At 58.3% G+C, this 21,496-nt stretch overlaps 2 protein-coding genes across 3 annotated transcripts; one reads left to right on the forward strand and one right to left on the reverse strand.

Moving 5' to 3' along the window:
* Positions 1-328: 328 nt before the first annotated feature.
* CDHR2 (cadherin related family member 2) lies at positions 329-10,411 on the forward strand. 2 transcript variants are annotated; one of them, XM_071758735.1, is made up of 33 exons: positions 329-356; positions 540-615; positions 1,228-1,286; positions 1,408-1,473; positions 1,563-1,702; positions 1,966-2,019; positions 2,259-2,348; positions 2,909-2,998; positions 3,329-3,451; positions 3,530-3,673; positions 3,817-3,892; positions 4,085-4,191; positions 4,271-4,498; positions 4,590-4,745; positions 4,952-5,119; positions 5,350-5,411; positions 5,505-5,745; positions 5,851-6,087; positions 6,366-6,435; positions 6,516-7,130; positions 7,383-7,454; positions 7,716-7,765; positions 7,877-8,028; positions 8,196-8,298; positions 8,376-8,464; positions 8,718-8,792; positions 8,891-8,968; positions 9,049-9,109; positions 9,230-9,354; positions 9,497-9,610; positions 9,756-9,833; positions 9,930-9,990; positions 10,185-10,411. In XM_071758735.1, exons 1-33 carry the CDS (start codon positions 344-346, stop codon positions 10,302-10,304), a joined length of 3,993 nt encoding a protein of 1,330 aa, XP_071614836.1. In that variant the 5' UTR covers positions 329-343; the 3' UTR covers positions 10,305-10,411. The 2 variants fall into 2 exon arrangements, with proteins under 2 accessions (XP_071614836.1, XP_071614835.1); XM_071758734.1 differs by having other exon boundaries at positions 6,366-6,429; positions 6,510-7,130.
* Positions 10,412-10,645: 234 nt separating this feature from the next.
* Positions 10,646-15,048, reverse strand: GPRIN1 (G protein regulated inducer of neurite outgrowth 1). The gene is made up of 2 exons (XM_071758736.1): positions 14,968-15,048; positions 10,646-13,504 (listed from the first exon to the last, which is right to left on the reverse strand). The coding sequence occupies exon 2, from the start codon at positions 13,462-13,464 to the stop codon at positions 12,103-12,105; it is 1,362 nt and encodes a 453-aa protein (XP_071614837.1). The 5' UTR covers positions 13,465-13,504; positions 14,968-15,048; the 3' UTR covers positions 10,646-12,102.
* Between the last annotated feature and the right edge of the window lie 6,448 nt (positions 15,049-21,496).

Raw genomic sequence — 21,496 nt, forward strand, 5'->3', positions numbered from 1 at the left:
GGCACAGTGTTGACTGCACCCCCCCCTCCACCACCTCCCAGCCCTCTTCTGCCTGAGTGGAGCTGCACAATCCACCCTTGTCCCCAGCAGGTCGAAGTAGGTCAGGGAGGCTGGGCTGAGCCCCCGGGGAGGGGAGTGGGTGGAAGGGGAATGCAGAGGGCCCCAGGCACCTGCCCTGGTGGCTGCACCACTGGGTTGGTGCCCATCCCTTGTCCTAGCGGGACCCCGGTGTCCCCAGCCCAGGGGATGTGGGGTGTTTATCCCAGCCCCTCTGTCCCCCTGGGGTGGTTCAGGATCACTGCATCCCCTCAGGCACTGCATCCTTCCTGGGAGCTGGAGTCCCATGGATGGAGGCTGTGGTGGCTGAACCCTGGGAGACAGCATCCAGTGTGGAATCTTGGGGGCTGGGTTTGAGGAGAAAGTGTGGGGCTGGGTGGGGCAGGAGGTGGGGGCTGAACACCAGGAATAAGGAAGAAGATAGAGGGATTTCTCACACCTTAATTGTGGTTAATAATTGATGAACATGTTTACTGCAGGAGGCAAAGGTCTCCGGTGGTGTCAGGGTGCGAGTGTAGCGCAGCCCGCCCGGCAGCATCCCCAGCGACACGGCCACAGGTAAGGGATGTCAGCCCCTGCCCCGACCTTCACAGGCGCCAGGGTCCATCACAGGGGGAAGTGTGGGTGTCTGTTGGCTGTGGGGCTGCCCATGGGCCATGGCACCATGTCCTGGTTTGAGCCAGGATGGAACTAGTTTTCATTCCTGTAAATTTACTTTCAGCAAGTGTAGCAATTTGGATGCCACCAATCTTTAAGTAAAATTACAAGAAAGAAAATTTGCTTGACCTTGGCTCAAACCGGGACACACCACGGTGGTGTCACAGATTACTCCTGGGCTTCTAGTGCTGCTTGGGATGTTCCTGCTGAGCCCAAGCAGTGGAGCCTATAGCCATTCCCAGGAGAGGCTCCTGGGGTCCTCAGCACCCCCATGGTCTACAGCAACTGAAGGCAAACCCTGTCTCCCTTTGCTGTATCCCCAAAAATCCTGTGCCTGGCGCTGCCAGATGGATGGAGCCTGGTGCTTGCTCTTCAGACCAGCTCAGTGGAAGAGCCAGTTCCCACCATAGGCCCTCCTGCCCCAGGAGCTGTTTCCCACGAGGGATTTAGGGTGGCTGATGGCATCAGGTGGCCACAAGCCCCAAGCACTGGTTCTCTGGTCTGTGCCCACAGGTTTGCCGGCAAGATGCCGTGGTGCTCGGTGTTGCTGCTTCCCTTCCTCCTGACAGCAGGTAAGGACTTTGCTTGGCACCTGGCACAGGTGGGTGGGAGACATTAGAGGTGCTCTCAGCCCTTAACACTCATTCTGAATTTCCTGAGGGCAGCTGGGACCCCCAACCCCCTTCTTTGTAGTTTCAGGCAACACAGCCCCCTTCTTCAACATGACCTTAGTTCATGTGCCTGAGGACCTGGAGCTGGGTGAGTGGTGCAGTCCTGGGGAGGCCCTGGTATGCAGGAGAATCAGCTGGGGGGTCCTCGGGCAGGGGATGACATTTTTGTGCCCCCAGGCCAGGAAGCTTTCCAGCTGAAGGCTTATGACATAGATGGGGACACTCTCACCTACAGCATCAGTGGGCTGGAGTCCTTCTACTTCTCTGCCAATGCCCAGACGGGTATCGTGACACTGAGGAACTCCCTGGACCGTGAGGTGAGGGCAGAAACCCAGGCAGATGTCCCTGCCTGAGCTGGGGAGTCTGGGGTGACAGGAATGGAGGACAGAGCCATGAGCCCTGTGGGAGAGCTGACTCACAGCCATACTGTGGGGCACTCCCCATCCGCAACGCCCATCTCTGGGTGGGAGAGCTGTCTAGGAGGAACACCCCATCCAGGACTGGTGGGTGGGAAGGCATTGGAGCTCCATGGATCAAGCTCCACCTGGCCCTGATCAAGTCCTGCCTTCTGTCCCCCCAGCTCCAGGCCAAGCTCACCATCATTATCCATGTGGATGACAAGATGAACGAACCAGTGAGTGCTGGGACACAGGCTGCCTGGTGGCAGCAGATAGATGATGGGGATGGGGTGGGGAGCAGGGTCTCATCAGGGCTGTGGATGAGGCTCAGCAGGGAAAGAGCTGGAGGTGGGCTTTGCCCAGAGGTGGGGGATACTGGCTGCAGAGCTGAGGGCTGTGGGGTGCTGGAGCTGCACCCAGCTCTGCTCGACACTGTGTCTCAGATCCACCCTGCACCCTCCCTTACACCTGGTAGGTCTCTGGAAAACTCACAATCATCGTGGATGACCGTAACGACAATGCCCCAGTCTTCCAGCACCTGCCATATGAAGTCTCCATCCCTGAGGTAATTCCCTGGAACCACCCAGCCCCTGTGGGCAGTAAGGCAGGGCTCTGGGTGCCTTCTGTGACACAGTGTGTGCTGGCAGCAGGACAGTGATGCACCAGGAATGTGTGTGATCCACACCTGGGTGTGCAGTGGCACTGTGCCTGGGTGTGGGGCAGTTGTGCTGGAAGCACAGATGATCCAGGAGCTCTCCGTGCCAGGGGAGCTCCCAGCGGGCACCACTGTGCCCTGTCAGGGCCTGTGGCAGGGACTCTGTCCTTTTAATCAGTTTCTGATCAGGGAGTGCCTGAGATGATGCTCAGCCCGGGAAAGGGTGAGGCTGGATCAGGGTCCAAACAGGGCACGGGGCTGAACCCAATCCCGCTCCAGAAACTCCAAGGAAGGGTGGCAGGGGGGACCCAGTCTCTGCCCAGCATGAGCAAAGGCAGAAAATTGTTCCTGCATGGCCCATGGTTCTGGGTAGATCCTGGGCCCTCCAGAACAGGGCTGGCAAGGTCTGGGCCCAGGACCACCCCCCTGCACTCCCAGACAATGCCACCACCACCTCTCTGTGTGTCCAGAACACAGCACCCAACAGCGTCATCTACACCGTGTTTGCCATTGACATCGACACTGGGAATGCTTCCAAAGTCAGCTACAGCATTGAGGAGGTGAGCACAGTGCACTGCAGAGTGGGTCATGCCATACCCCAAAAAACCACCCCTGAGCCATCCCCATGGGGAAGAGGTGCTGGTGGACCCAGCCAGGGGTATCCCCATGGTTCTGAAGGAGCAGGAGTATGTGTCAGGTCAGGAAGGCTGTCTCTGCTGGGCAATGGGTGCAAGGTGCTGAGCAGTTGCAGGCTGGGATGAGCCAGGTGGTGGGGGAGTCCCCATGGCCTGTGGGCCAAGCCTTATGGAAGGATGTGGCTTGAGTTCCCATCCCTGCTGGGACACCTCTGCTCCCTGCCTTGGTGTCACAGGATGATGTCCCCTGTCCAGGTGACCCCAGACAGCACGAAGAATCAATGGTTGTTCTACATCCTGCCCAATGGGAGTGTGGTGCTTAATGGCTCACTGGACTATGCAAAGAACATCTTCTATCAGCTCAAAATCCTCGCCAAGGTGGGAGCCAGCCAGGCCAGGAAATTCATGGCTGCCAGGTAAGGGTGTCATGGAACTAATGGGTGCTCTGCTCTCCAGGACGGCGGGGGGCTACTCCACAATGACTTTGTAATCCAGAAGAGCTTTACCTACATGTCTGTGACCATCACTGATGTGCCCAACCTGGATCCACGGTTCCTCGGTGAGCCCTACTTTGGTTCTGTGCCTGAGAACTGTGCCCTGGTAAGGAGCCCACCTGCCCCAGTGCCATGTCCCTAACACAGGCCCTGCCTGGAGGCCCTGATGTCCCCAGGGTGCCTGAGCCACCAGGCATGGGGGCAGCTGGAGACATCATGGTCCCTGCTCTGATGGCCATATCCCCACAGGGCACCACAGTGCTGGCTGTCACTGCCATGGACAGAGACACGGGTGTGAATGACAGAATCTTCTACAGCATCACCAGTGAGTGATGGGGTGGTGTGAGAAGGGGAGAGGGCAAGCAGTGGCAGGGTGGGACAGGCAGAAGGGTGATCATGTAGCAAGGGGACTGGTTCTGGGCTCCCAGGTGCTGCCAGCCTGTCCTGCTGGCAGAGGGAGAGCCAGGCCTCCATTTCCCAATGGCTGCAGATCTGTCCTGCTGTTCTCTTGCCCTAGACACCAGTGTCCCCTTTGCTATCGATAATGTGACGGGCAACATCAGTGTTAGTAAGCCCCTGGACCGTGAGCAGCTGCTAAGTGAGGAAGTGCTGCTGGAAATCATAGTGAGTAGAAGACAGCAAGGGAAACCCCATCCACTTCCTCTCCCTGGGTGCCTCTAACCTTCTCTCTCCTCCTGCTCAGGCACGTGAGGAGCACAAAGATATAAATGACAGAGAGGCACAGACCAGCACCCTTGTGACAATCGTGGTGACTGATGTCAATGACAACAAGCCCCAGTTCTACAGTTGCTTGCTTCCCAGCTGCAACTTCACCAGTCCCCAGGACCACTTCGAGGGCAGCATCATAGAGCACTCCTCCTCTGGATTGCCTGTTTCCAACCTCAGCATTATCACCCATGACCCAGACAAGGTGAGAGCTTGTCCAGGGGGCTAGGCTGGGGTGCAGATGCATGTCTTGGTTGTACCATCCACCCTCACTTCTGTGCATCTCTCCCTGGCAGGGCATCAACAGCAGCTATGAGTTGTACCTGGAGGGTCCGAATGCCAGTGCCTTCACTGTCTTCCCCACAAAAATTGTGGGCACAGGGGAGGTCCAAGTCCTGGTGCAAAACCCAGCTTCTGTGGACTACGAGATAAGCCATGTCATGGTGGTGCAGGTTTGCCATGGGGACAGTTCCTACTACATGCATATGCCAGGGCACAGGGGGAACACAGCCCTACTCCTTCAGGGTTCAAAAGCCAAAGCAGGACTTGCCCTGCCCTGGCAGCTTGTTTAGTTCCAGCAAGCTGGGCTGGAATGTGAGAGGTCTCTATCTTATGCTTGGGGAGCCATGCAAGACACTGTCCCTCCTGCATCCTGCAGATCGTTGCTAATGACACAGGGAACCCTACGAACTGCTGCTCCACAGCCACCGTGACCATCAATCTCATTGACAGCAACGACCACATCCCTGAGTTCCCCCAGAGCACCTACTACCTCAGCGTGATGGAGAACAGCCCTGATGGCACCGTCGTCTCCACAAACATCACGGTCAGGTGCTGGGCAGGAAGCAGGCATAGTTTACATCACCCAGTCAGGGCAATGTGTATGCCTGGCATTGCTGATGCCTCATGTTGAGGTCACTGGTTTCTCTGTGCACATGGAAATGAGATAATGGCAGTGCATCAAGGCCACATTTTTTGAGTACTCACTGCCAGCAGCTGACACCCATCGCTTCCCTGGGGTCTGAGGTGGATTGACCTTCTTTTTCTCTTTTCTAGGCCTATGATCCAGATAGTGGTCTTCTGGGACAGATCACCTACCAGCTGCTCCCAGAGAACATGTACGTAGGGGCAGGGCCAGGCATGACCAGGGCATCGTCCTGGCAAGGTGGGTCCAGGTCTGAGCCCTGGTGATGGCTTCTTCTGTGCTGTAGCCGTAAAATCTTCACGGTGAATAACAAGACGGGGGCTGTGCTGGTGCAGAACGGGAGCTTGCTGGATCGGGAGACTCGCTCCATCTACTACGCCAACCTCCAGGCCAAGGATGGGGGCAATCTGGTAGGCACCACTGTGCTGGACATCACTGTGCTGGATGACAATGACAATGCACCCATTATCACTGGCTCCTACTTCATCTCAGTGGAAGAGGGGCAGAACGTCACGACACAGATCCAGGTATGCACCACTGGAGGTGGAGATGACAATGCCGGGATGTTGGAAAGGAGCAAGAACTGTCCTTGAGATGCTGGACAGCCCCATTCTAACCCCTGACCATTTCAGGCCATTGACAACGATGAGCCTCAGAATCCCAACAGCCAGTTGGGTTTCAAGATCTTGCAAGGACCATTCAGCAACAACTTCACCATCAACGTGACAACGGGTGAGATGCGCAGCAAGGAGCCACTGGACCGTGAGGCCTTGGAAGATGATCTGGGACAGATGGTGGTGGTGGTGGAGGTGTACGACCATGGCCAGCCACCACTCAACACCTCAGTGGATGTCATCATCACTGTGGGGGTGAGCCCTGGCTACAGGTGGGGATGTGCTGGGGCAGACAGAGGCTTGGAGTGAGGATGTAAGGGCAGGGAGGGGACATGGGATCCCTGGCCATGTCAGGGACACCATACTACCAGATTCTCTGTGGGGACAGATGAAACAGCTGACACAGAGAGGCAGGAGAGGGCTTGTGTGCCTGCTGCCTGGGGGCAGGCAAGTTTCCACACTCCTGTACCCAGCCTGCTGTGAAGGACCCTGTTTCCTGAAGCAGCTACAACCTTGGGCTTTATCTCCTGCAGGACGTGAACGACAATGCACCCATGTTCCTCGAGCAGTCCTATGAGTTCTCAGTCCCTGAAGACTCTCCAGGTAGAAGCTGCATGGCCAGGCTTGTGGGACCAGCAGTGTCCCGGAGCCACTGGCCACTGAGCGTCTGTCTCCACTTGCAGGGCTCTTCGTGGGTGAGGTTCAGGCCATGGATGCTGACAGGACGGAGATTAATTCCCGCATTTCCTTCCAGTTTAAGCCGGGCAATGGCTCCAGCAATTTCTTGATCCGTCCGTCTCGCATAGGGCCAGGGTACTACAGTGGGAAGCTGTTTGTGGACCCTGATGTGTCCTTGGACTATGACACCCTGCAGCAGAAGTTCTTCTATTTGCTGGTGCTGGCTGAGAACACAGCTGCAGACAAAGTGGGAAACACCACTGATGTCTCAGTGATGGTTCACATCCTAGATGTCAATGATGAGCCCCCCACTGTCCTGCCACCCTCGCTGCAGGATGTGCACGTGGGTGAGAATGGCACGCAGCAGGGTCTGGTCCACATGCTGAATGCCTTCGACCCAGACACGAACCACTCACTGGTCTTCGAGGAGCTGGCAGTCACCTGCTTTAAGGGGGCGAGCAGTGCTGGGGAGGTTTGCTGGGACTGGTTTGTGCTGGCACGCAATGGCTCATTACTGGTGAACAGCTCAGACATTGACTATGAGCTGTGTGACAGGGTGATGCTCACACTGCGTGTGGAAGATTTGTACACCGAGAAGGGCAACCGCTACAGTCAGAATGGTATGACACCCTCTCCCCACTCCTTCCATTGGGCATGGTAGGTGGTGGGACCTGCCTCTCCAACCTCCCAGAAGGAGCTGTGGGGAGCAGAGTGGGAGCCAGGCAGTTTGGTGATGGAGGGAGGGGTGTCCCCTGCTCTTTTGGTCCCTGACACAGGGACCTGAGCTTGCTGGGAGGATGGGAGGAAGGAGAAGAGTGTGCTGCAGGGCTGCTCTGTTGGTGACTGGAGCTCTGCTTATGATACATTTGCAGAAACTCTGAGGATCCTCATCACAGATGTGAATGACAACACACCAATCTTCCTGCCCATCTTGGAGACCTTTGGTGAGCAGCTGGGGCTGATGCATCCTGTGGGTTCCTCTCTGCTCCTGCATGTGATCTGCCATGTTCCCTGGCAGTAGGGGCTGTCCTTCAGCCAGGGCAGGGCTTTGAGAGGTGCAGGGGCCAGGCCACGAGACTGAGGGCAGCAGGGGGATGCTCAGAGCCCTGCTGGTCCCCAGCTCTGTGTGTGGAGGCCATGGGGTCTGCAGTGAGCCTGACTGCACACCAGCATGACCGTGCTGTCCATCTGTCTGTCCCTGTCAGTGGTTGTCCCTGAAATCTCTCCTGTGGATCTGCAAGTGGCTACTGTGAAGGTGAGGAGCTAGGATGAGGAGCTCCCAGTCTGGAGCTGGGCTTGCCCATCCCTACAGTGGGCAGGCAGTGGCCATTCCCAACCATGCGCCCACCACGCTTTGTCCCTGCAGGCCACTGATGCTGATTCAGGGGAAGGTGGAAACATCTTCTTCTCCATTGTAAGTGTGGTGCTTGTGGAGGAGAACGGCGCCAGCCGGCCCTTTGAGAGCATCTTCAAGGTGGTGAAAACAGTCAAGGAGGACGTCTACATCGGGAGCATCCAGTGAGGCCATGGGCTGTGGTGGGGACGATGTGGCTCAGCAGAGCCAGAGCAGGCTGGCAAAGAGACAAAGCCATCCTGGGGCTCTGCCCTGGGCATGGTGGCAGGGTGGAGCTTGGGGGATGGCAGTGCCCTCTCTGGGATGTCTCATGATATTCCTGTCCTTTCAGGGTGGCAAGCAACCTTGATGGCTCCTTGAAGGGGCAGTACCAGGTGACAGTGAAGGCTCAAGACAATCAGGAACCAGTGCACACAGCACAGACTGTGCTGAACGTGAGTGTCACCTGTCCCCCATCTGGGGATGCCTTGTGCCCTGCCCAGCCCTGCTCACCCCTGCTCTCCCCACCCAGATCTTCACAGTAGATCAGAGCTACCGTGTTCGCCTCCAGTTTGTCACAACGGTGGATGAAGTCCAGACTAACTCTGAAAATATCAAAGTGTAAGGGGTGCCAGGCTGAGGGGTGGGGGGTGGAGGGGAGGGGATGGCTCTGGCATGGCTGTGCAGCAGGGGACACAAACATGCACACCAGGACCCACCGACCATGTCTCCCAACTTCATGAACTTTGAAGGGGACAGGGGTTGGCAAGTTCTCACCAGAGGTGGTGGCTGCAGGGGGTCCAGCTGCTTCTCATGACCACAAGCAGAGCAGCAGGACACCTGTCATAGCCTCCTCCATCCCTCCTGTTCCCAGGGCTCTGACCACAGCAACCAAGGCAGGTGTCTACGTGGTGGCCATCCGGACCGTGGAGGATACCCGTGCCTCCCAGTGAGTGGAGCCATGCAGGTGGTGGGGAAGGGGATTCCACAGTAACACTGGAGGGGGTGACCCTGCATCCCACTCACCCCACCTCTTTGATCTCACAGGGTGGAAGCCAAGTCAGTGATGGAAGCCTACTTTGTCTACAGCAATGGCACTGCCCTGGAAGTCAACCAGCTGAGTGTGTGAGTGCTGGGGTGGGGGCTGTGCACAGGCACTGCGGGGGTCCCAGACCAGCTGCTCACACCTCTGCTTTCCTTGGCAGCCTCATTCAGTCTGAACCACTGGTCCTGGCTGAGCTGGTGAAGCTGGGCTTGGCCGTCATTGTGAGTGGGGCTGGACAAGGGGGACAGGGAGAAGTCCCTAGCCCTGCATGGGGCTGCATGGATGAAGTATTCTTGGGGCCCACTGTCCCAGACTGTGCCCTCACTCTTACTCTACACCAGGGCCCCGGGGAGGTGGAGAAGCCCAGCAGGGAGACAGAGCTGATTGGCATCATCACAGGTCTGGCAGCGTTCCTGGTCATTTTCATCCTCATCATGACCCTGGTCTTGGTTCTCACCACCAGGAGGTACCACACTGCCCACACAGAGCCCTGCCTCCCCCCATAGCCCCCTTCTCACCAGCACCCCCAGACCCATCCCAACCCTCCATCCTGCTCCTGCCCACCCCATCCCCTGGCCCCATTTCCCTCTGCCCCTCTCTTTTTACAGCTATAAGAGGAAGCTGAGTGCGATGAAGGCTCTGAAGGTGGCCACAACACTCAGCCCTGCCGTGGCACAGCAGGGAGCTGGCATTCCTGGGACCAACCAGTATAATGCAGAAGGGTGAGTGGGGGGCTCCTTGCAGCAGGAGGGGAGAGTCCCCACACGACGGGGCTGCACCATCTCATCCCTCCTGCCTTGGAACGCAACTGCCCTGGGCTGAGTCCACAGCCCCATGGGACAGTCACTTACCTGCCACCAATCCCAGGGCCAATCCCATGCTGAACTTCTCACTTGATCCCTCCCATGATCTGGGCTTCCATGAGGACTCTGGCTCTGTGGCCAGGTGAGTTTTGTTGGCAGGTCCATGGGGATGCCACCCCTATATCCCCACTCAGCCTGCGTCTGTGCCTTCTTTTACCCTCAACTCCACTCTCCACAGCATGAATTCCCTGGATGAAAACACAGTAAATGCACCTGGGGATGACAACCTCAAATTCCATGTGAGTATGCAAAGAGTTGCTGGTGCCCAACAGGGAGTCCTGCCACCTCACTCTCCATCCCCTCCTCTCTGCTGTGGTCCCTGGGCTGCTGGACCCCTCATGGCTCTTCTCCATCCCCTTGGCAGCCCCCAGCTCTTGGGAAGGACAGGAGTGTCCCTGTCCCCATTCCCTCTGATCACATTCTCCTCCTACAGAACGACAGAGTGCAGCTGACAGATCACACCGATGAGGAGGTGCTGGTGGCCGCCCTGAACCTGAAGGAGCCAACCAAAACAGCACACATCAACAACACCTTCACCACCACTGACTTGTGAGCGCGGCACGTGGGGAGCAGCTGGGTCAGAGCAGGACTCAGGCAGCTGCTTTGGTAGTGTTGTGTCCAGAGGATTTATTGCTAAATAAACCTGTCCCATATGGGTCATGGTGTTCTGTGCCCATCAGCCCATCTGCCCCAGGGGGCTCAGCCAGCTTGGGGTCATCTTTCCCAGCACAGGTGATGGAATCAGACTAGGCTGGCACCAGATGGGAGGTGAGAGCCACCACGGGTCTTGGCCTGGCTTCTTGTCCCCACAGCCCTTCCCAGGGTTGTCCCACTGTCCCAACCCCACTAAGCCCCAGGGGAGGGAGGTGCAAGCAGCCCCGTGCAGAGATTTGTGCAAGGTTTTATTACTCAACATCCACATTGACAGGTTGGTCCTCCCGCCCCCTTCCTCCCTCCCACCCCCAAAAAAAGAAATGAAGGGGAAAAAGAGAAGAAAGTAGGTGATGAAGCCGCAGTGCTGATGTGCTGCAGCTTGGCAGTGAGGGGCTGAAGTGGGGGACAGCTTGGGGCAGGGTGGCGGGGGGATGATCCAGGGCTCCTGGTCTCCCCTGTGTGGCTGTGGCTCCACTACCACAGCCCAAGGCATGGGGAAGAGTTGGCTCCTGGTGCCAAGCTGGAGTGGCCAGGTCCCATGTCGCACGGTGCTGCTAGCCATGGGGATGCCCCCCTGCACACCAACCCTTCACTCCTGACGTTCTCCAGCCCAACGTAGAAAGTCTTTGAAAACAAGATCATGGCCCTGCAGGCCACTGGGGAAGAGGTGGCTGCAGGCAGGATGCACACGGCTGAAAGCGTCTCTTAAAAAGCTCCAAAAATGCAAACACTGTTCAATAAAAGCCCCCCTCCCTGTAAAACCCCAGCTGTAAAAAGTGGCAGCACTTTGCAGTGGGCACATCTCCGGCCACCATGAGGGATAGCACTGAGTGGGACTGGAAGGACCCGTGCAGGGACACACATCCCTGGCACATTGGGCCTCTCCAGCACTGGAGAGGCTGGAATGGCCAGCAGCAGGACAGGCTTCATCCCCACCACCAGTCGTAGCAAGGATGTTCCCTGGGCTCTAATGGCAACCCCCAGACAGGTCCTTGGGCAGGGGGGCTGGGGGCTATGGGGGACAGACTCCTGAAACAACCTCCAGCCCCAGTGACAGGGACGAGTGGCTCCCCACTGCAGCCACAGTTCACCCAGTGTCTCCCATTTGAGATCTGGCCCACTGTCCCTTCTGGCCCCATCCTCTCAGCTCTGGGGCACCCATGGGACAGCAGCAGGGTGGAGAGGACAGGGCTGTGGCGGGCTGGGCTGAATGTCCCCACTGAATGTTTGGCTGAGCCCTGAACAGGCAAAAAGGTGGCACCGTGATGCACCAGCATCTCTCCAGCATAGGTACTGACGCTGTTGCTTAGGGCATGAGCCAGGTCAGAACTCGGGGCAGCCAGCACTGCCCTGTTCATTCCTACCCTGCGCTATCACCAGCCACGGGCAGGAGATTTCCCAGGAGCAGCCACTTCTGGCTGGAAGGAGCCACGTGCTTCCTGCTAAAAGCCACCAAGCAGAGACATGGCACCAGCAGCCTCATGTCCAGGATACCTCCATGGGGCCAGGCTGGTGGGGAGACCCCAGGCTAGTGGGGGCATCCCCAGCAAAGGAGATGCCTTCCCCCAGCATGCAGTGCTCCACCCCCACCCCCACCCCAGCCCCAGGAACCCCACACACCAGCAGTGGGTGTCTTGGGATGCTGGGGAAGGGACCCCTCCCCATGGCAGCCCTGCCCCGCTGGTGCAGGCAGCAGCTCACTCCATGGCGGGACCGGCACGGGAGCAGCACCGGGGCCGCCGGATGTTTTGCAGCAGAGCCCGAAAGACACTGGGCTGCCTCTTGGCCTCGCCCTTGCGGGGGGCTCCCTTGACAGAGCCGGTGCGGGTGCTCTGCGTGGTCATCACCACCTGCCGCCCATGCTCCTCGATCTGCTTCTCCAGGTGCTTCTGGATGGCCATGCCCAGCACCTCCATCTCCATGGAGGCTCCATACACCTGCCACGTCATCCCCTTCTCATCCCAGCTCACCTCCTGGATTGCCTCTGGAGTCTCCTCTTCCACCGTCCCTTTCACATGTACCTCGGGATATGAGGCCTGAGGGGACTTGGCCACTGGTGTCATGGGCCCCGTGGCCACAGTGCGGGTCTCCACGGGCATGGACACCTGCATCTCCGCATCCTTCTTGGAAGGCTCTAGGTGCGGGCGGGCGGATGAGCCCAGCTCTCCCTTGGTGAAGGTGAAGGCAGCAGCCCCACCTGGAGGACTCATGGGACTCAAGGCCACCGACACCAGGGATGCGCGGTTGTCCACTTGTGTCCCCATGTCCTGCATCCCGGCATCCTGCGGGGGGGTCACCTCGAAGGAGTAGGACTCAGAGAGGAGCTTGGCTGTCTGGGGCTGCTGGCTGCTCCTGGCATCAGCACCCTCTGCTGGGCTCCCCTCAGCTCTGCCCTGGCACAACGTGACAGGACTTGGACCCACCTTACTTGGTTCCCCGCTCCCCACAGTGCTGTCATCGGGCATGCCTGCTGTGCCTCCCTGGGGATGCCTGGGAGCCTTGCCATTCCCTGGCTGGGGCACAGCACTTGGGGATGTCCCTGTGGCACCCTGGGGCTGATCCTGGCTTGGCAGCTCAGCTGCTTTGGTGCCTCTAGCAGACTCCACAAATGCCACACGTTTGGCAGGAGCCGACACACTCCCCGTGTCCTTGCTGGGTGTTTTGAGGCAGGGCTCAGGTAGCGGGGGAATGGGGACTATGTTCTCCTTCTGAGCACTGGGACCCCCCATCCCAGTGGGACCACAGGCAGGGGCAACATCGCTTGGTCTCCTACAGCTCCCTATTGCTACTGCCACGCTTGGTTCCATGCTGGCGTCTGGAAGGAGCATGCCAGGAGCTGGTTCTGTTGGCAGTGGTGTTTGCTTCTCTACCTCTGGGCCAGCTGTGGTGTCCTGGGCCTCTGGCTCAACCATGCAGCAGGTCCTCATGGCACAGTCCTCTGCAGCACAGCCAGAGCCAGGCAGGCAGCCAGGGGAACTGGTACCAGGCTCACAGGCGTCCTCAGCCCCAGCCTGGTGGCTCAGCAGCTGCAGCCCCTCGGTCTCCTTAGTGCTGCCCATTCCCAGGGAAGGCTTCTCCCATGCTAGTCCTGCCACAGGTCTGCAAGAGAGAGGATGGGGTAGTGAGGAGGGAGCAGCACACACATCCCCATCCCTGCTCAGCTGCCAACTTTTTTTCCATGCCACTCGTAACAACAGGTTGAGCAGCCGTCTGGAGCAGCCACCAGCCCTGGCACAGCCTGTGTGGTGGCACCTGATGCACAGCCTCCTGAAGAGGTGTCAGTTGCCTAACATAAAAGTCAGCCTTCCCCCAGCAGGGCAGGACCAGGAACAGTATTCAGGTGCTGCTGCAGCAGCTGGAGCTGGGGAATGTGGCGCAGACACCCCTGTGCAGAGAGCAGCAGCTGGAGTGCAGCTCCAGGCACCCATCTGAGGGCTTGGAGGAGCTCAACACCCCCCACCTGCCAGTGGAGAGCTGGGCATAGCATGGACTAACAGTGAGCCAGGTCCAGGGGCCAAAGGGACTGCAGGGCATGGCAGGGGCATGAGGACAGCCGGAGCCTTTCCCTCCACTCACTGGGACCAGCATCCATGGAGCTGGCAGTGATGGGACCCAGCTCAGCACCTACACCCCATTTAGAGAGTGCCCCAATCTCCAGCTGTGCATCACAGAGCTGGCTGTAGACAGGCACCCCGGCACAGTAGGGGAGACACAGGAGGGTGTCACCCAAACAGCCCCAAACCCTCCCCAGGCCTGTGGGGCTGCCCTTTGTCAGGCACATGGCTGGAAGTCGCAAGCTCTTCAGAAGCCACCCCCACCTCCAGCTCTGACAGCGCTAGTGAGACCCTGTGGAGCTGGGAGCACATGGATCCCTCAGCCTTGGGGCACTCCACACCTCCAGCCACAGCCACTCGTGCATCCTGCAGAAGGAAGAGCCGAGCAGACACGGCTGGAAACGAGCAAGTCCCCTCCAGGGAGCAAGCTGGCACTGAGACTCCCCTGGGGCCACCCAGTAGCCCCAGGTCCAAAGAAGCAATGATCCCCCACCCCGTCCCTGGGTGTCTTCCCACGCACCACCCCGTTCCTGGGGGGTCTGTGCCGCCCCGCGCCCCGACCTGCCCTGAGAGCACCCAAAGACCCGGGGGACTACCGGCGCCCTAGCCGAGCCGGCCCGGGGCTGGTCGTGCTGCCCCGGTGCTGATGCTCCACGGAGGAGCTGTGAGCCCCGGCACACGCGTGTGCACACGCACAGACACGCGTGTACACACGCACCGGCACGTGCACACGCACAGACACGCGTGTGCACGCGCCGGCACATGGTCACGGGCACACCCGCACTCACAGACACGCGTGTGTACGCCCCAGCCCCGGTACCCTGGCCGGGTGCCGGACAAAGCCGCCCCCAGGCAGCCCCAGCCGGGAACAGGCCGCCCCCTCCTCCGCCGCCTGCCCCGGGGTCCCGCGGTGCCGCCGCCCTCCGCCCTAGGGGTGCCGGTAACGGGGCGGGCGGCGACAGAAGCGCCGGTGCGGTCCCGCCACGTGCGCCCCGGGGCCGCCGTTACCTGCGGCGGCGGATCCTGCCGCCCGCTCCCGTCCCGTCCCGCTCCGCTTGGCTCTGGCGCGGCGGCGGCAGCTGTGGCGAGCATGCGTGGGGCGGTGGTGGCGGCACCGCGCCCCGGGCCGCTCCTCCCAGATGCCGCCCGCCCCGGCGCCCCCGGGCAGCGATGGGGAGGCGAGGGAGAGACAGCTCCCTCGAGAACGAGGGGGTCCTGCTACTTCCCCCCCTCCGACCGTGTCATTGCTGTCACCCCACTGGCCTACCCTGGGATCGCCCCATCGCCCCCCAACCCCCCAGCGTCACTACCCCCAAGGACGGTCACCCCCGCACCTCCCAGTGCACCCCGACACATGGCCGGAGCCAGCCTGTCCCGTTGGTCCCCGAACCTTAGCGAGGGTCCCCTGGGTGGTGCTGACAGCGACACTGAGCCCGGTCCCCCTCCTACCTGGTGATGGAGACGGCTGCTTCCCTCCCGGGCATCACCGGGGGGAGGAGGGGATGCACCCCAACCAGCCCGAGGGATGAGGACAATGTGCAGCTGCGGCGGGGATAGAGGTGGGCGCCCGTGCACCCCTCTCCAGAAGCTGTGGGAGGACGGGGAGGGAAGAACGTCCCTGTCTCCCTCTCGGCAGCGCTTGCCTCTGCTCCCGGGCTCGGGCTTTGTCTAACTCCTTCCCACGCACTCCCGCTCGTGCTGCGGGGGGGAAGGCGTCCTGCTCACCTTGCCTGCATCCCCCCCAAAAACCTCCAGCATCCCCCCCCCCAAAAAAAAAACCAGCTACTCTCCATCACTCAGTACCCCCTCCCTGCCCCTGGGGATGTCGACACTGGGACAGGAACTATTAGATCTATAGGGTCAGGGAGAGGGCTGTGGTAGCATTAACCCTAACAGGGGGGAATCCCACCTTGGGCTTAACGTTAGCACACACATACACACATCGACCCTATAGTTCTATAGGGTGAGGCAGTCGTGATGGGAGATGGCACACCTGGTTGCCTGGAGACAAGGGAGGTGGAAATGCTTCTTTCCAGTAAACAGCCAGGCTGGAACAAAACCCTGAGGACTAAAAATAGGGAGGCAGGATATGGAAATACAATAGAAAACATTGCTTTACCTGCCCTGAGGCAGAGCAGGGCACTCCCATGTCACTGCTGGGCACCCCAATGGGTGGATAGAGTGGGGTGCATAGCTGCACCCATCAGTGTTTTTCCCCCTCAAGGTATTTGTCCTACTCATGTTCTTTTTTACTTACCCCACTCCTGCAGCAGTAACTGGGCCCAAATGCCTGCTTGCAGTGGGGAGAGCAGAGTGTGGAGCATAGGTATGGGTTTACAACCCACGGGGCTGCGTGTGGGATCAGACCCAAGCCTGGGCACTGACCATGGGTGGCACAAGGCACACTGCGGGTGGGATCAAGTTCTGGCAGAAGAGGGGACAAAAATGTCTCCCATCCCCTGGCTGGGACTTAGCTGCAGGGTGGGGGGCTTGGGGCCTCATCCAACTGACATTCACTTCCAGCCACTGCTCTCAGCTTCGCCTTCAGCCAGTCTCCCTGTCCCTATACACATCTTAACACCCACCCAGTGCATCCCCATTCCCCCCAGGGGCTGGCATGGGGGGCTCGCGGGGAGCATCCTCCCCACCCTGCAGGCAGCCTTCATCCCAAGCCGGCTTCCTCCTCCTCTCCCCGCCCGGGCACCTCGGGGCTGGCAGGAGAACAATAGCGAGGAGGATGAGTAAGATGGTCCCCATCGCCTTGGCAACGCACTCCCGCGCTGCTGGCACGGCGCGCGAGGAGTCAGGCAGCTGCCTGAAAAGCGCATTCTCCCCGGGCGGAGGGGGCTGCCGGCACAGGTAGCATCGCAGCCCCCTCCCTCGGCGCCGCGGCCCACCACCCACACCGGCACGGGCAGCGCCACGTGAACGCGCCGGGGCCCCCCCAGCCACCCGCACCCGCACGCGCCGGTGCGGGCTGGCACACGCGCCCAGAACACGGCTCGGCCCGGGCTCGGCTCTGAGCTCTCCGGCTCGACCCCGCTGGGTTGTGCCGGGGAGAGCAATGGGAGGAAACCAAAAGGGTTTGGCCGGGGACAGTGTCCCCTCCAGGGCTGCCCAGCCAGCAGGAAGATGATGGGTTTCCACCACCTTCACGCGTGGCTGCCCACGATGCCTGGGGGCGTGGATGCTGGGTTCCGGAGCTGATGAGGTGCTGGCAAATGAGAACAGCAGAAGGTGCCTGGGGGCACCAGGCTCTCCTTGCCGATTGCATCCATGTATTCCACGAGGGATCCCATCCCCTGGCTGGGCCATGCTGCTGGCCAGAGGGTACTCAGCACTCCCAGAGGTACAAGTGCCTTGGGATGACAAGGACATAACTGAGAGATGGAAAAGCACCATGCACCCTAAGAACAGCACTGCCTTCCCAGCCACCTGGACACAGGGGTGATCCCTGCCAGTACTCCCTGCTCCGTGTACACCTAAACACAGCCTGTGCCTGGGTTTGACCTGCCCCAACCCTGCAGGGTTGAAAGGCACCACGGCAAGGACTGCAGCACTGTCTGCCCTGCAAAGGGGGTGAAGCAAGAAGCCATAGTCCAACTACACAATTCTCCATTGGTACCCAGTCCTGCACAAGGGGCTCTGCTGGGCTTGCCCCCCATGGGCTTGAGAAGTGGAGAGCCTGAGTGGGAGTACCTTCATTAACACTGGTGGCTAGGGGGTACCTAAAGCAGCATCCTAGAGGATGCCATCCTTGGATGCATCCTGCAGAAGGACAAGGGGTGCCTGGGGGAAAAAGCTTTGCCAACCTCAGCTGCAGCCCTGATGCTGCACAGAGCCCATGTGGCTGGCAGGCACACCCATGTGTCCTGAACACCATGACACCTCAGAGCAGAACAGTTTTTCTAAGCTAAAGATGTCCCGGCCTTTTGTCCCTGCACCCTTAGCCCAAGGCTTTTGCTGGTCTGCAACTGCTGTTTTAGGTGCCACCACAGCAAAGGCCTTTGTGGGGTGGCCAGCTGGTAGGAACCTGATTTCCATTCTGTGGTGATCTGGGGGAACCGGTCTAGCTGAACAATTGCTGATCACCTATTGTGACTAGATGCTGCTCTTTCAAAAGAGTCAAAGCCTTTGCTATAATGCCTCTGGGCCTTTTGTGGCAAAAGGCAGAGACTCTTAGTTTCTTCTCTCTCCTTTCCCGGGGGTTCATTTCAATCACTGTGGATGAAGTAAAAGCTCTGGCTGAATTAATGACATACAAAAGTGCCATAGTGGTTAAGTACAAGGGGAATGTAAAGCACCTGGTGACTTGGGCATGGGATAGAGCTATGATACAGTGAGTCAGAAAAGCTCTTTAGGAGCTTTGAAAGTCAGAAGTGCTCTAGAAGTGCAGGATGTTCCTCTAGGCACTGATGTGTGAGGGCAAGGCTTGCTGTGGCTGCAGAGTATGCCACTGGCAGTCAGAGATGTTTGTGTTAATCAGGGAACGTTAAGCATCATACTTCTCAGATGCAGTCTCTGTGCCTGGGTTGTCATGGATTCAGCTCTGGCTGGTGGTGTTCATGGCAGGATGAGGGTCCATATCCTGTCCTGCCTTTGGCTCCACTCTGCAGAGGCTGTGTGGCATTAAGAGGGAGCTGTGTGTGGCGTGAGTGGCCCCTTGTGTGTATTCACAAACAAGGTCATGATTGCTGTGGTCACCTCTTCCCCTTTGGAAGCAGGCAGAGAACATCTGTCTACCTTACCCTGTCTCTTCAGGCGTTCCTTTTGGTGGTGCCATGGCAGGTGTGAGGATTGATCCGTGGAAATTTCTGTGAGTTCCCTACTCTCCCTCCCCCACCAAGGGCCCATAACTCACGCTCCATTTGCACAGCCGTTCCCCTCCGTGAGTATCACAGCGATGCACTCTGACAAGCAGGGGGAGACATAAGTAGTGAGTAACACCCAGCAGTCACAAAAAGTAGCTCGGTGTGGGGAGAGAGGTGATGAACTCTGTTTTATGGGTGAGTGCACCTGGCCAGACACATGCTGCAGGAGTCTGGAGTAGGGGCAGATGCTCTTGCTGATGATGCCTGCTGTGCTGGGAAAAGGTGCAAATCAGAGAGAGGTCGGAAGGGCATTGAACAAAGGGTACATCTCTTTTTTTTTTTTTTTTTTTTTTTTTTTTTCTCTCCAGGGTCCCCAGCTGCTGTAAATTAAGTCCCTCGAGACATCAGGACATGCTCTGTACAGGCAGGGCAGCTGCCGGATGCTGTGCCACAGCCCTGTGATTACTCTGTAGTAGCAACTGTGTTCTGTTGTTCCTGTACAGGAACATGAGCTGTAGAAAATAACAATGCATTTTACTGTAGAAATGGCCAAGAAGGCATTTATGGGTGAGAGCAATTTTGTCCCTGATGTCAAGGGAATGTCCCTGATGTCTCCCACTGGGAAGTGGGAGATGTCCTGTGTAGCTGACACCTATACCCACATGCTGGGGTTCCAGATAAGGTCTGACAGGTGCTGGTTGGAGACAGGGATGCCATGGGCATTGCAAGAGTTTGTGACCAGAAGCCTTGCCAGTGAGTTGCTGTAGGTTTAGCTGAGGCTTATGGGAGGGTGAGGGAAACCGAAACTTGGGGAAAGTCCTCTCTATAGGACCTGCACCAGTGAGACATTAACCTTTTCCCTCTCCATCCCAGTTTCACAGGACATCAGTGCTCAGGCTTTTGTGACAGGGAAGTCCCTCAACTAGGGAGGCATCCACAAGTGACACTCCCACGCTGGGCAAGGGGCTCTGCATGGCACTGAGAGTAACATCACCAACACAGACTACATGGACCGCATCAGACTGAGCCCCAGCTTCCTCAGACAGATCTTTGTGCTGCAGGTGAGTCCTCTGCCCAGCTAGAGTTCTGAAGAGGACATTTTCACAGGATCTTTCTGCCACTTCTTTTCAGGAGAGCTTTCAGTCTCAGAGCTGCCTGTACATGATTTCTCAAATGTCTTCTCGCCCTGTGGCAGCTGGCATGATGAGCACTTTTTCAGACTTGTTCCATAGAAAGGTCCAAGGATGCTGGATGACCTCACAAGTGCCAGCCCTGCCTTCTCCCCTCTCCTGCTGGGAAGGCCCTTCCTTTCTCTATAGCCCAGGTCCTACTCACAACTGCAGGGAGGTGCTTCCCCTCTGCTGTAGCTGCTCCTGCTTTCCACAAGCCACTGCTTCCCGACCCTCTGCCCACTCTGCCCGCAGCTGCCCATTTCCTGCCTCTCCTTATCCCTTCACTTTCCACACATCCTTCTGCTTTGCTGGAGTGGCAAAGAATGAGCAGGCTGAAGTCCTTGGTTACAGTTTGTGTAGTTTTGCTGTATTTGTGGGATGTTTTTGCAGTTTCAAGAGGCACTGTTGCTTTTAGGAGCTGTACCTGGTTGCCAAGCACTCGCACGCATGGAGCTGCATGTACCCTCCTCTCCATGTCCTCTGCCCACCCCTCACCCCCAGGCCCTCCCAGCACACCCCAGCCTCACAGCTCTTCTTTCTCTCTCATAAATTATGCCTATGGCTGTGAGGTACAACCTGGGGCAGGACCAGAGAACCACTGCTTACCTATATGCTCTGGAGGTGTTCATTGTGGATAAGGAGGCCACCTTCTCCTGCTGACACAGCGCCTTGTGGGGCTGCCTAGGCATCATGGTGAGGGTCACAGTCCCGATGTGCAGGGCTGCCCAGGACACAGAGGAGACATCCTGGGCTCTACAAATGGTTGGTTTGAGCACATTGTCTCCCTGCTTCCTGGCTCGGCACCCTCCTGGGGCCTGTTTTCCTCAGCATCCCCTATGTCCCAGCTCCTCTACAGCCTCCTGGGAGATGGAGGAAGCCATGCTGATGCTGGTTTGGGTTTACTCACCCGTGGCTGGCAGAATTGAGCAAGGGAAGGGAAAAAATGCAATTAGCTGTAGGGGAGGGGACAGCCCATGGCACAGCCAGCCCTGGGAACAGCTGTCTCAGTCCATTTAATAATGCATGGTGGGCACTGCTGCAACTGGCGCAGACACGGGGAGCAGAGCCAGGGTGGGGATTTGCAGGCATCAGCAAACCTGTTGTGTGTCCATGCTGACTGCTGCAGCTTCACTCTGTGCCGGCAAAGCTGGTGAGCCAGCACAGGTAAGGGATTTAATCTGAATCTCCAGAGGATGGAGTCAAGCTTTTCTCAGGGGTGACTAACAATAGGACAAGGGGCAACAATTATAAACTGGAGCCTAGGTGGTTCTGTATAAATATAAAGAGGAATTTTTTCACTGTGAGGGTGACAGAGCACTGGCACAGGCTGCCCAGGGAGGTTGTGGAGTCTCCTTCCCCAAAGACATTCAAAGCCCACCTGGATGCATTCCTGTGTGACCTGCTATAGATGATCCTGCTCTGGCAGGGGGATAGGACTCGATGATTTTTCAAGGTTCCTTCCAACCCCTAACTTTCTATAATTCTATGATACTCATGCATGCAGTCTCTTCCCCTAAGCCTGTGCTGCAGCTAAGGGTCTGGAGGCTGGCTGGG

The sequence above is a fragment of the Heliangelus exortis genome, chromosome 15 (assembly GCF_036169615.1).
Source record: "Heliangelus exortis chromosome 15, bHelExo1.hap1, whole genome shotgun sequence".
Lineage (NCBI taxonomy): Eukaryota > Metazoa > Chordata > Aves > Apodiformes > Trochilidae > Heliangelus > Heliangelus exortis.

Excerpts from the sequence above, each read along its gene's own strand:
- GPRIN1 (XM_071758736.1), bottom strand. The coding sequence starts at position 13,464 with ATGGGCAGCACTAAGGAGACCGAGGGGCTGCAGCTGCTGAGCCACCAG.
- CDHR2 (XM_071758735.1), top strand. Across the intron at positions 8,299-8,375 it reads CAGCACAGACTGTGCTGAAC|ATCTTCACAGTAGATCAGAG; the intron begins GTGAGTGTCACC and ends CTCCCCACCCAG. Across the intron at positions 8,465-8,717 it reads AACTCTGAAAATATCAAAGT|GGCTCTGACCACAGCAACCA; the intron begins GTAAGGGGTGCC and ends TCCTGTTCCCAG.